General features: G+C 42.0%; 1 protein-coding gene across 1 annotated transcript in view; it reads left to right on the top strand.

Moving 5' to 3' along the window:
• Positions 1-14,181, top strand: part of Gucy1a1 (guanylate cyclase 1 soluble subunit alpha 1) — a 56,117-nt gene that overhangs the window by 32,849 nt on the left and 9,087 nt on the right. The window contains exons 4-7 of the mRNA XM_038348069.1: positions 1,393-1,451; positions 3,306-4,015; positions 6,089-6,574; positions 11,983-12,126. Coding sequence (XP_038203997.1) covers positions 1,393-1,451; positions 3,306-4,015; positions 6,089-6,574; positions 11,983-12,126 — 1,399 coding nt within the window. The remainder of the gene's footprint in view (positions 1-1,392; positions 1,452-3,305; positions 4,016-6,088; positions 6,575-11,982; positions 12,127-14,181) is intronic.

Below are 14,181 nucleotides of genomic sequence, written 5' to 3' on the forward strand. Positions count from 1 at the left end.
AGGAAAAATAAGTATTTGGTGTGATAGTGAATTGGCTAACAAATTGGATGCGAATGTCCACATCCAGATTCAGCACAGTGTTCTATTATGATCCTGAGTCCATTTAGATAAAGTATTCCCAGCCAGCACTTTCCGTACTTACAGGCATCACATTTCTATGGAACAGGGTTGTGCTCTGGGCCATTTTCCTCACTGCAAATATTTACTTCTAAAACTTCTTAAATTGTATCATGTTTTACTAAAAGGCTGTTTAAAATAGAGAAATATACCTGCATTTAAACTTGGCTCAGCTAATGGTAAGCTGAACCTCGCAATTAAATAGATTCTTTGATGCTCGTAAAGCTCTTGAATAGTTTGGCAAACGTGGCCATCATTAGTCACCATAATGAGGAGTTTTCAGAAAGCAACTAGGCAAAGACATCTCACAACGTTGTCCAGTTGGTGTACAAAGCCAACGGCGTTCTCTGCGGCTGCGCATCAGTGGTCATGAAGAACATGTTGTTCTTACGCACAGAAATGTCAAAAAGTGTAAATGACCAATTAAGAACTACAGAAAAGAAATGAAGATGCTGATTTTAGCCTATGACAAAAAAAAAAAAAAACTAGGCATACAGAAAAAGAACTTAAAAATCCAAAGGAAAAATCATACCTTTATAGCAAATTATGTGGTAAATAAGATAAATAAATCCTATTTATTTTTTTCTACAGTTAAAAAAGATGGCCCAGTTGAAATTATTTCAGCTTCCCATTGATGCCCATGTGTGCTATCTTTGTTTCAAGCTTCCTTTATCTAGAATGCAATGATGAGAAAAATAGATTTGAAACTAGTTTACATATACGACTAGGCATAAGCATGGAGGAATAACATCTGATATAAAGATCTGTAATCTCAGCAGCAAGAACTTCTGTATTTTATGTCTAAGCTTCAGGAAAAAAAAAAAAACAATACGGAACTACAGTGAAATCCACAAGAGGTAGATTTTTTATCTCAGACAATCAGCCACTTGAGAGCGTATTAGCATCTTTCTTTATTTTGGTGGTAGGGGTGGGACCCAGGTTCTCTGTATACAAGGCAGTTCCTCTGCTATTTAACAGTGGCTTGTCATCCTCCTGGTAACATGCCAGTGTAAATTCTCTTTCTCAATGGCCTCTGTAAAGTGCACCACAGACACCAAGATGCTTCGTGAGGCATTATAAGACTCTCCACACGACGCGTACTTTTTGTGGTCTTCCCAAAAGTGTCTTCAGTCGTTCAGTCACTGTTGCATATACTGCAAGTCAAGATTTGTTTGTGGAAAATAATTATCTTATGTTATCTTTATGTTGTATATTATCTGAATTTCCAGCATTCATTTAATCAGTTTATAATTTAAGATATTTAATTATTTCCAGGAAATCTTCGGAAAAAGAAGACCTTGAAAAAATAATTGCAGAGCAGGCAATTGCAGCAGGTAATACATAAAATTGTTTAAGTGTATGAAATTAGGATGCAAACCACATTCCTGGATAACTAATATTTCTCTTGACATTTTTGTATTTATTGCTTAGCGACTCCAGCATGAAGTGTTTGAACTCTGTGTGTACTAAAGCAGAGTAACCCTTTCTATACTGTATGTTTTCGCGAGTCCTCAAACATTTCCTCTTTTTAAGTGTTTATTTATTGAGAAGCAGATAAGACTGTGTGGGAAGCTGATCCACAGGCGTTCACATTTACAGGCTGTGGTCTTAATCCAAACTATGTCTTCCTCGTTTGCATACAAAAAAAATCTGTTCCACAAGGCAGATTAAAGAGTATTTTCAAAGGTTGGAAGTAATCATGGGAAAACAGTCTGGCAGAGTTCCCACATTAATAATTAGCTCCAGGCCAAAGATAGACAAGGAGTGACTGCTGGCGAGCCCTTCCAAAATATGGGTGTGAAATCCAAAAGGCTTGCAAAAGTACTGCATTTATGAAATATAATGTTAGCAACAGCTACTTTATACTGAGCCATTCTTGGAAGATAGATACTGTTCTAAAATAATCCCCATGGCACACAATATTCCTCCAAGAAAGTAGCATTGTCTCCTACTGTACAAAAGAAAATGCATGAAACTTCTCTGCAATAGATGGACACCAATTGCAAAAAACAAACAAACAAACAAAAAAAAACCCCACAACCAATCAAATTATAGAGTCATGGAGTCCAGTCCCAATGGGCACATCTACAAAGCATTCACATATGTAACACAGGCTGGGAGTTGCTAAGGGAACATTACAGAAGAGGGGGCAGAAAGATGGGAAGAGTCAACGGATCAGAGAATTTGCTGTAGGATTGTGTCTCCTAGCAATATAAGAAGGTAGACTCAGAAAGTCTCAGCAACATGTCTGCCCAAACATGAGCTGCATAAGGACAGTGAGCCTGCCAAAATGAATGGAGAAAAGCCCACAAAGCCTCAACCCTCTGCAAAGAACTGCAGGCAACTGAGGAATTCCAGCGTAGGAGAAATAGTCTTCCTGGGAGAAGAGCAGACCGATTAACTCATCAACCAGTACCAAATGCTCATCCCTGAAAGCACGCATTCGAATAATATTATACAGACCGGGCAGTTTCTATTTAGACTTAAATCTATATATACAGATGCACATGTGCATGCAGCGACAATTTATGTAAACGAGAGGTAATGAATTTGAAAGCGAGAAAGGCAGGGTCTGGAGGGAAGAAAAGGAAGGGGGAAATGATGTCATTATTTTACAATCTCAAAAGAAATAATGAAAGCCGTTGTGCCCAGCATATGTAGGCAAGACAGAAAGAAGCCTGGGAAGAAGACGCTCAAGGTGAATAGTACAGTTCATGCAAATATTCGCTTAGGGAACTCAAGTAACAGACCCTCCTGAAGTCATCTCCAGATAAAATGGTCTTGTATTTTAAATTAATTCCAGGTCTGGCTCTTACACTGTTCCAGCCTCCTGGAACTTCCAGAAGACCCATGTTGTATCGTTAAGAGAAAGACAGACAGGCTTCATCTGAAATGGTCCTTAACCCTGGATTTCTAGTTGTTCTAGAAAGAAAGAACAGTGCATTCTGCTCACCTAGTCCTTCTCGGCTTAAAATAAACAGTTTGAAGACTGTTAATTAGAGTTTCCAGGATTCTGGAAGCTTATCTGTGTTGATAAGTTGAGTGTGAGCTTTTGAGTTGAGTTGGCACTCCTAAAATAGTAAAGGAAGTTAACCACAAATAAAAGGAGGTTGCGTTTGGTGGCACCACTCATCCCTTCTGAGTTTGGGTTGATGCTCTTGCTAGCCTACCCTTTTGTGTGCTTTCAGGGGTCCCCGTGGAGGCGCTCAAAGACTCGCTGGGGGAGGAGCTGTTCAAGATCTGTTACGAGGAAGATGAGCACACGCTGGGCGTGGTTGGCGGCACACTGAAGGACTTCCTGAACAGCTTCAGCACGCTCCTGAAGCAGAGCAGCCACTGCCAAGAGGCTGAGAAGAGGGGACGACTGGAAGATGCCTCCATCTTATGCCTGGACAAGGACCATGACTTCCTAAATGTTTACTACTTCTTCCCCAAGAGAACCACAGCCCTGCTTCTCCCCGGTATCATTAAAGCGGCTGCTCGCATATTGTACGAAAGCCTCGTAGAGGTGTCGCTGATGCCTCCCTGCTTCCGAAGTGACTGCGCCGAGTTTGTGAACCAGCCCTATTTGCTCTACTCTGTCCAAGTGAAGAGCACCAAGCCTTCGCTCTCCCCAGGCAAGCCTGAGTCTTCGCTGGTGATCCCTGTTTCGCTCTTCTGCAAGACCTTCCCATTCCACTTCATGCTGGACCGAGACCTGGCCATCCTGCAGCTGGGTAATGGCATCAGAAGGCTGGTGAACAAGAGGGACTTCCAAGGGAAGCCCAACTTTGAAGAGTTCTTTGAAATTCTGACTCCCAAAATCAACCAGACATTTAGCGGCATCATGACGATGTTGAACATGCAGTTTGTCATCCGAGTGAGGAGATGGGATAACTCTGTGAAGAAATCATCAAGGGTAAGGAAAAGAAAATATTTTAGTCAAAAATGAAGCCAGTTGTGTTATATTTAAGGGAAACAACTCACAGAACAAATGAGCACATGCCATTTTGGTAACACATCTGTCTAAAATTCTAAAACAATTTTAGGAAGTCAATTTCTTCTATGTTCATTTTGTTGTCTACTTCATTCATTACAATCATTTTTTTGACTGTGGTTTGCCTCTTTAAATCTCAATGATGGTGTGGGTGTGTACTTCTCATGCACAGAAGGCCTGCCTGACCTCCAGGAAGGCCTGGTTCATAACACATTTCTAATCCCATCATTCAGGAGGTAGAGGCAGGGAAATCAGAGGCTCCTAGTCATCTTGATTATATATCTAATTCAAGGCCAGCTCAAAATAAATGACATCCTATCTCAAGACAAGATTCCGGGCAAGATGGTTCAGTGGGTAAAGGTGGTTGCCGCCCAGCCTGAGTATGAGTTCTGGAACTACAGGGTAGAAGGAAAACCTAGACCTCCACATGTGTTGTGGCCTGTGTATGCCCCCCCACACACAGAGAAATAAAGGTAAAGTCATTTAAAGATGTCAACAAACAAATATAAAATCATAATGAGGAACTTTACAACCAAGGTAGAAATGTTCATATGAAAATTTGGTTTTGATTATTATCAAATAGCTTAGCTGGCTTGAATAATAAAAATTCTGTTCTGTAAGAACAAAGCTACAAAAAGCAAATAAGTGAATTTCAATCAATATACAAATACATGGATAAATAAATAGCTTGATGGATCGCTATCGAATGTTTGTGGAAGGGAGGCCATGCTCTCATGGTAAAGAACACTGGAAATCATTTAATCTCAGGAACAGAGGCCTGCTAACTGTCTGGAGAAACCATATACATAGATAAGGAGTAACCTTAGAAATGTAGCCCCCCTCCCCCAGACACACAGACTGTTCCTCAAAATGAAAACAGCTGTGTAGCCATTTTTTTTGCCAAAAAATACATTTAGTTATCTTATAATGACGTTAATGTTGTTCACTACATCAAAATACAAGCAAAGTGATGTACGCTTACTTGTTTATAACAGCAGCAACAAATCCCTACACTACTTCCATCACTGAAGGACAGAATTTGGTCTTCCATTGCTGTTGTTGGACTGTGGTCTATGTCTATGTTTTGGAATTGTAGATTATTATATTGCACTGTTATACTTGATTTTATTTGTCCAGTCTCTCCTTGATGAAAACTTGGCTTGCTTGGACTCTGATACAGTGCACACACACGTGTGTGTACATGTCTGTATGCGTACAAGGGAATTGTGTGGTCCAGGACACACTCATTTGAAGTCCCACTGCTTGAGAGACCCTCTGCGTACACTGGGACTATAGGTTGCGTGGTACTTTTCCTTATGTTTTGGAGAATAGCTTTTGTTAAGATCTGAAGGCAAAACCGAAACAGACATGGCTTCTCTTGTGAGACCTAGCTATCTTAGACTGCAATCGCTGGAGAAATAATCACACCCGAAAGATGTTTTCTCTTGCCATCTCCAGACAGAATAGAAAGAAATGTTCAGATACGTATTTGGAGACATTTTAGTCTCAATGCCTGCCAGATGGAGCAAGAAACTCGTGGCGGAAGAGAAGCTTGCTAAAATAGAAGATCGAGAAGGAAAAAAAAAAAGGAAGAAACCATAGTGAGAAAAAGAATGAGGGGAAAGGAAGGGTGAATGGAAACAGTTTTCATAGGTACTACATTATCTGAGATCTCTAGCTCCAGATTAAGTGCATACGAGGATCATAAGAATCCAGTCAGCAGCACCTGTGTGCTCTTTCACAGGACCTGAGAGCAAGGTGTTCTACGCATTCCTCACAGAACTCATAATAACTGTAGTAAATTCTGACATAGTCTTCAAATGTCTGCATGAACTTAGAGCTGACAGAACACTGGAAGTGGTTAGAAAGCTTATTATTTTTCTATAGCAAATTGGAAACAAAGGAGATTACGCCGGTATCTGCCCCCTCTCTTGTTTTGAAAAGGTGTGGGGATCTTGGCTAACACACTATAATTGGTGCTCCTTTGCATTGCAGGTTATGGATCTCAAAGGGCAAATGATCTACATTGTGGAATCCAGCGCCATCTTGTTCTTGGGATCGCCCTGTGTGGACAGATTGGAAGATTTCACAGGACGAGGGCTCTATCTGTCTGACATCCCAATTCATAATGCCCTGAGGGATGTTGTCTTGATAGGGGAGCAGGCACGGGCTCAAGATGGCCTCAAGAAGAGGCTGGGGAAGCTGAAAGCCACCCTGGAGCATGCCCACCAGGCCCTGGAGGAGGAGAAGAAGAAGACAGTGGATCTTCTGTGCTCCATCTTTCCCTGTGAGGTTGCTCAGCAGCTGTGGCAAGGACAAATTGTGCAAGCCAAGAAGTTCAATAACGTCACTATGCTTTTCTCTGACATCGTGGGGTTCACGGCCATCTGCTCTCAGTGCTCACCCCTGCAGGTCATCACCATGCTCAACGCGCTCTACACGCGGTTTGACCAGCAGTGTGGAGACTTGGATGTCTACAAGGTAGGGGAGGTGGGACAGGGATGGTCGGGCAGGCAGACATCACCTTGGAAAAGCAAGTGGACTGCAATGCTGATGAGTAGCTCTCTGCATTTGGGTCACAGGCTATATCTGGGGACCAGGTATTGTGCGTTAATTAGGTGGGTGTTCTCCAGCCAGAAATAGCTCAATAAGAACCAATTGTTCCCGGAGATGAGCAACAGAGTGCAGAGAGGTTAGGCTGAATGGATGATTCCCACAGTGAGAAGCGAGGCATTAGCCATCCACGGACCAGCCACTTAGCTGTGGAAACTGAGTTAAACAAGAGCTAATTAAAGGTATGACTCAGACAGGGGAACTTTATCCTTTGTCTTTAAAAAGAAAGAAACAAAAGGTTCATACAAACTGTCCTAAAATAGATTAATGCAACGCATGGTCCACTTGACACTTTTCATAGGCTGAAAGCAGCAAATCAAAATCAGCCACTTCAGACGCTGAATGTGTCTTCGTCAAAAGCAGATATACTCAATTAAAGAGCTCTGCCTTCAAATCCCATCCTCTCTCCTCTGCTTTGTGAACAGAGCAAGTGATTTCCCAATTGTAAAACAGCAAACACAATAGCTCTTCCCAGCACCTACACCCATGAATAATGTTCCATATCCCATAACCTTTGTGAACAGGACCGTCATGAAGATTTTGTAGATGCTCAGGATTCAGGATTCTTGAAAAGGTGTTAGTGACCACTTAGGTGCCTCTCTAGGTGTGGTGATCCAACAAGACTATTATGTCCTGGAGCCAAATACATCACTTTCTTGAAATGAAGCATTATGAAAGGGAAGAGAAATGAAATTTCAGGCTCTGCTTGTTTTATTGGATGAAAAGATTTTCTTGTTCAGATCCTTTTGGCTCATTTTGAACAGTGGCAGTAAGAACAAAACATTCATCTGTGTCTGACTCAAGTCATCTGTTTAGCTTGTCCCAGCGGTTGGTGCAGAGTTCAACACAACACAAAAGAAATAAACTACTGGGAAGAAGCAAATATCGCCTATGGGAATGCATAGACCCAGCCTTGTTTCTGAGGCTAGGCTAGCAACATCTTGTGACATTCCTTACAGGAAATCTCCGAGGGAGTTGTGATTTTTCTCAGGGGAGGGGAGGGAAGAGGACCTTGTATAATTACAGATAAAATAATTGGCACTGATTCAGTTATGCCTGATGGCCTCTTGTGGAATTCACTGTTGATTTCTAGTTATGTTCTCCATGGAGAGCAGATCTTTCCTCAGAACCAAGAGAAACAAATCTTTTTCCAGCAAATAGGCAGCTCTGAGTGCCTCAGAAGGACTTGTCACCCCTGCTTTTAGTGGCAAGGGCTCTATCAAGGATTCCTGACTGTATCCTCTCCAAGAAGGGGCTTCAGCGGAAGCAGACAGCACACAACTGATCACCAGTTCCCCAGTCCTCATTTTCACCTTTTCCTTATTTCTGATTCTGCATAGACAGAGCTGAAAATAGATTTAGAAGGGCCTATTTTTTAAAGCATTTTTATGAATTCTTTAAGAGTTTCATACATTATATTTTCATTATATTGATTTCCATCCCTGAACCCCTCTTACCTTTCTACCCACTCAATGTCAAATTCTCGTTCTCTTAGTAGCTTGGTGGGTACCAAGTCCAGCTTGTGTTGGCCAACTACTGGGAATAGGGCCTGCCATGGAGTGTGCTTGATAGACCAGGTATCATCACATCACTATAGAAAACTGACTTTTCCTCTCGCTGCAGCAATCCAATGCCAAAACTTCCTCCTCAGTTGGAGCTGAAAGTTCATTTCTACCCTACTTCTTCCATGCTGGGCTTTTGTCTGGGTAGCGTTTTCATAGGACATTTGCATGCTGTTGCAATCGCTGCAAGTTCTTATGTGCGTCTGCACTGTTGTTTGTGTAATACACTGTTTCCCTGAAGTCATCTTCTGCCTTTATTCTAACAATATTTCTGCCCCCTCTTCCAAGCGGATTCCAAACCTTGAGGGAATATAGGCATCCCATTCAACACTGAGCATTCCAAAATTCTTATTTTCTACACATTGACCAGTTGTGAATCTCAATGTTATTTACCATCTATTGCAAGGTTTTCTGGTGAGAACTGAGAGATGTACTGATTTGTGGGCATAGAAATATATCATTACAAATGATTTTGAGGCCACATCCATTTAGCAGAGTAGTAATAGTAGTTTTTCACCTATAGCCCATGACCTCACTAACCACACGTTTTTGGTCTCCTCGACAGTATCAAGTACAGGTTCCATCTTATAGAATAAGCACTGGATCCATTTTCCTAATGTGGTTGGTTATAGCCTTAATATCCATGCCATCAGTGGTATATCTTGCCAGGCATGTCATTAATGTAACTTACAGTGTTCACAGTTGGGTAAGATTATTACTTTGCTTCTCAAATTGCCTTTGACAACCCTCTAGCACCAGCACCATAAAAGCGAGCCATTAGGGTTGAAGTTTCCAGTTGAGTATCAGTTAACCTGATCCATGTTCTATGCCCCAAATATGTAATGTCTTCAGATATTGGTAGAGGGCCGCTTGTTGGTTCCCGGCTACCCTGCAAGCTTAGACCTGAAATAATCACACAGAAACTGTATTAATTAAATCACTGCTTGGCCCATTAGCTCTAGCTTCTTATTGGCTAACTCTTACATCTTAATTTAACCCATTTTTATTAATCTGTGTTTCACCACATAGCTGTGGTTTACCCGCTAAAGTTCCGGCATCCATCTCTGGTGGGGCTATGTGGTGTCTCACTTTAACTCTGCCCTTGTTTCTCCCAGCATACAGCCTCAGCTTTCCCCACCTAGTTCTGTTCTTCCCTGCTATAGGCTCAAAACAGTTCTTTATTCATTAGCCAATAAAAGCAACACACAGACAGAAGGAGCTCCCACATCGTTCAGCAATAAGAGCTTACTGAGAAGCTGGGTGGTGGCGGTGCACACCTTTAATCACAGCACTTGGAGGCAGAGTTTGAGACCAATCTGGTCTATACAGCGAGTTCCAGGGCAGGCTCCAAAGCTACACAGAGAAACCCTGTCTCAAAAACCAAAAAAGGAAGGAAGGGAAGGAGGGAGAGAGGAAGGGAGGGAAGGAGGGAGGGAGGGAGGGAGGGAGGAAGGGAGGGAGGAAGGAAGGAATAAAGAAAAAAATCTTACTGCCAATTTCTGGGGAGTAATCCACAGCATTGGCAATAGATTGTAATTTTAAGAGTAAGTGGGACCTCTATTAGACAACGACTCAAAAAAGGGTAACTCATTCCTACTACTGGCTTTTGTGAATAAAATGAGCTTAGCATGTCCTGTAACTGAATATGACTTTAAAGAATAGTCAATTGCTTTTGTTGAAGGAAATAACTACATGATTTCATTTTCTTGTTGTATTTCATTCTTTCAAGTACTGTCCTGTCCATTTCCCTTCTTATCTTAGCATATTATTGTTGATTATCCAACATTTGCTTTCATGAGTGAACTATACATACCATCGGTCCTGTCTGAGAGGAGCTCACATGTGGGAAGAAGAGATTTGGCAAATGCCCTCTTTCTATATGATGTGTTGGATGCCTCACTATTCTAGTAGGCAGAAACTAGGATGACTGCAGAGGGAATAGGCACCTAGCAGTACAAGTGGGAAGTGATACTTCTCCTAAGTGCTCTGTTGGGACACTATGATACGTTTTGCATTAGGATGAGTGTTCCTTATGAATCCATTTGTGAGGAAAAGCAATACCTTGTTGCCTGTTCATGCATTACTGGGTGCAGGTGATGCAGGGACTTCCACAAATGTACTCAGAGCCTTTACATTGTAGTGTGGCACGGAAGAGGGTGGGAATATAAAGCTCCAGTTAATGGAATATTTTGGAAGAAACATAGAGCTGATTTGCTCTACACAAGACTTAAAGTAGACATTTCTAATAGGGAGTTTTTTTTTTCTTTTTTGGATTTTTGAGACAGGGATTCTCTGTTAAGCTTTGGAGCCTGTCCTGGAACTAGTTGGCCTTGAACTCAGAGTTCCGCCTGTCTCTGCCTCCTGAGTGCTGGAGTTAAAGGTGTGTGCCATAATAGGTGATGTTTTAAGGATGTGAATGATAAGCAAACAGGTATCTACTGTTTGTTCTAGGTAAATGAAGAGTAAGTGAGACTGTACTTGGTGTGGTTGAGTGATAATGGAACTTCAGTGACCTGAGAAAGATGGAATGAAGGATAGAGTTATACCTTGGCAAAGACAAGCTCGGAGCAACTCTGGAGGCATTCCAAATACTGCAGCTTTCACAAGGATAATGGAAATGAATTGAAGTAGCTCATAATGTTTGTCCCTCCTTCCTTTTGTTCTCTTCTTGCTTACATAATTCATAATGGACTCTGAAGATGAGAATAGCATAATGTAAGGACAGGACAAGTTTGACCACTGGGAATAGAAGAATTATATATGTCTTTAAATTGATAAATTAATACTTAGCTCTCGGTAGCCACTCACAGACAGATTAATAGAGAAAGTTGCTTATGGAAACAATGATAAAGATACTAAGCCTAGCTCAAATTTAAACAACAACTTGTTTTCCAATAGCTTTTAGAGCACCATTATTTTTATTTCCATGTTTCTACCCATCCTTTGTGATTAATATACTTGAGTATATTAATAATTGCCAAAATTCTCAGGAATATTTTAGAGAAGCTCTATATCTTTTATTGTTATGCCTACTCAGTTTTACATCATACTTTATTGCATTCATATAACATTGTTGAGGGAGGGTGAGTTCATGTGAAATGTAGTTTTATGATGGGAAATTGATCCCACTATCAAAATTCTCTAGAAATTCAAACTATGGGCTGGAGAAATGCTTCAGCCATTAAGATATCTTCCTGATCCTCCAGAAGACGTGAGTTTAGTTCTGAGCACTCACACAGGGAGTCTCACAACTGCCTGTAACTCCAGTTCCAGGGAATCCAATGCCCTCTTCTGGCATCCGTAGGTACTCACACACACACGGTTTCCAAACACACATATACACAAATAAATAAAAGATAATGAATAAAAGTAAAATCTAAAACCAAATTCTAAGCAACAAATACATGTTTGTACAAAAGCTATTGTATATAGTTTTAGTTGCTGCTTGTTTGCGTTTTAGGAAAGAACATGTGTGGTTAGTAGTGAGTCTATAACAGAGACCATTTGATTGGGTCTTCGCAGACTGTGCAGTTTTTCAGTTCACGTCCCTGAGCTCAGCAGTCGGCATCTTGTGCATTTTATGAAATGAAAAGTTACCTTTACCATTGTCGTGGCTTCTCCACAGGGCCAGAATACTCCAGTTTCTGCCATATGACTCTGCTGGGCTGACTCTTTCTGAACTCTTATTTAACGGACAAACTATATTCTATCCAGGTGGAGACCATTGGGGATGCATACTGTGTGGCCGGGGGACTGCACAGAGAGAGTGACACCCATGCTGTCCAGATAGCCCTCATGGCCCTGAAGATGATGGAGCTCTCCAACGAGGTCATGTCTCCCCACGGAGAACCCATCAAGGTAAGACAATGGCAAGTGGCAGATTATCTGGTTGTCAAAAACCTGGTACATTGGCCAGGGTTCAGTTTCTCTTTTTCTTTTTTTATTAAATTATATAAATTTACAAATTTTCACCTCTTCCCCTCCTCCCACCTCCCTTCCCCTTCCTCCATCCCCCCTCCCCCTCCCTCTCCAGTCCAAGGAGCAGTCAGGGTTCCCTGCCTTGTGAGAAGTCCAAGTTCCTTCCCCATCTAGCCAGGTCTAGGAAGGTGAGGATCCAAACAGACTAGGTTTCCACAAAGCCAGTACATACAGTAGAATCAAAACCCAGTGCCATTGTCCTTGGCTTCTCAAAAAGATGAATATGAACCTTCATCTGACGTTGGATGGAGATAGAGACAGAGACCCACGTTGGAGCACTGGACTGAGCTCCCAAGGTCCAAATGAGGAGCAGAAGGAGGGAGAACATGAGCAAGGAAGTCAGGAGCGCAAGGGGTGCGTCCATTCACCGAGACAATGGGACTGATCTAATGGGAGCTCACCAAGGCCAACTGGACTGGGACTGATGGAGCATGTGATCAAACCGGACTCTCTGAATGTGGCTGATGAGCAGGGTTCAGTGTTAAAGAGGAAGGTCTTCTCAAGTTTGTTTAGATGTGTGTGTGGGCGGGTGGGGGGGTTCACCATAGGCTGTTACACAGCCTTACAAGAAAATAGAGATCAGTGAAAATGTCTTGCAAGTTGGCTTTTCAAAAACATCTCCTAGAGATCTACAGCAGGACCAGTGCTTTCTTACGGTTTGGAATCACATGCCAGACCTCTGTTGCCGCAGCTGTGGCATAAAAGCTGCTTCTTATACTGGTGGCTGAAAGGCAGTCTGACATCTGCTGGAAACTGAACCAGCAAGATGGAAGTTTTTGCATCACTACTGCTGTAAGATAAGAGACTGGCAAATGTGCTTTCTACTAAGCATACTATAGACAGTCCCAAAGCTCCCATGACAGTACTCATGGTTGGAAACACAAGGGACACAGTCCCCATGTGAAGCTGACCTTCCCAAGCCCAATGCGTGTGTGCAGCATCCAGTCAGCTTTGTGCATCTAGTACATGGCAGGCAGTTTAGAAAATGAAGTATCTGTTTTCCAGCAATAACAGAGGATATCCCCTTAGGAAATTGACTGTGGAATGACTATTCTAACTCTATAGAGGACTACTGAGATGAACAGATTGGATTTGGTTAATTTCCCTGTCTTATGTTTTTATTTGCAAGCTTTTTATAATAAAGTTTTAATAAAAATATAAAACTGAAAGAATATTGACTATGAAACCAACAGGATTCTCTAGGCATGTGACACTGTTGGACTTCGAGATGAGACATAAACAGAATAATGTACTATTGTGGACCGGGCAGTGGTGGCACATGCCTTTAATCCCAGCACTCGGGAGGCAGAGGCAGGCGGATCTCTGTGAGTTCGAGGCCAGCCTGGTCTACAAGAGCTAGTTCCAGGACAGGCTCTAAAAAAGCTGCAGAGAAACCCTGTCTCGAAAAACCAAAAAAAGAAAAAAAAAAATAAAGCTATGGTGAACGCAAGTTTAGCCTGGGCCTTCTGTAACCTTAAGAAAAGCCATGTGTTTAAGCCTTCACGAGCTTCTCAGATTTGTCGGTCAGCTCATTCGTAGATTGCTGTTGCCTACGTCCCAACATTCACTAGTGTGAATCCACAGCCGTTTGTTGTACATTGATTCTGTATATCATGAGCCTGAAGAAATTACAAGAAGGCTGCCAAGTTTTTGGTGTAAAATATCTGGGACTCTCGCTAAGAATAACCAAGTAGATTGGAGTCTGTTGAAAAGTTAGGCTTGTAGTGCATGAACAGAAGGGTCCATTCCAAAATAGCAACTTTATGCACCTGCTGGGTAGGGTGGCAGGAAGTCTGGTATCAGCTACAACTGTCTACGCACACACTACATGCTCCAGCATGGTGGGCTGAGTACTCGTACGTTTCCCATGGTTGCTGACGTCCCAGCGAATGACAGGCAGATGTTGCATGGCCTTCCATGACTTAACTTTACACA

This window comes from Arvicola amphibius, chromosome 11 (assembly GCF_903992535.2).
Source record: "Arvicola amphibius chromosome 11, mArvAmp1.2, whole genome shotgun sequence".
NCBI classification, from domain to species: domain Eukaryota; kingdom Metazoa; phylum Chordata; class Mammalia; order Rodentia; family Cricetidae; genus Arvicola; species Arvicola amphibius.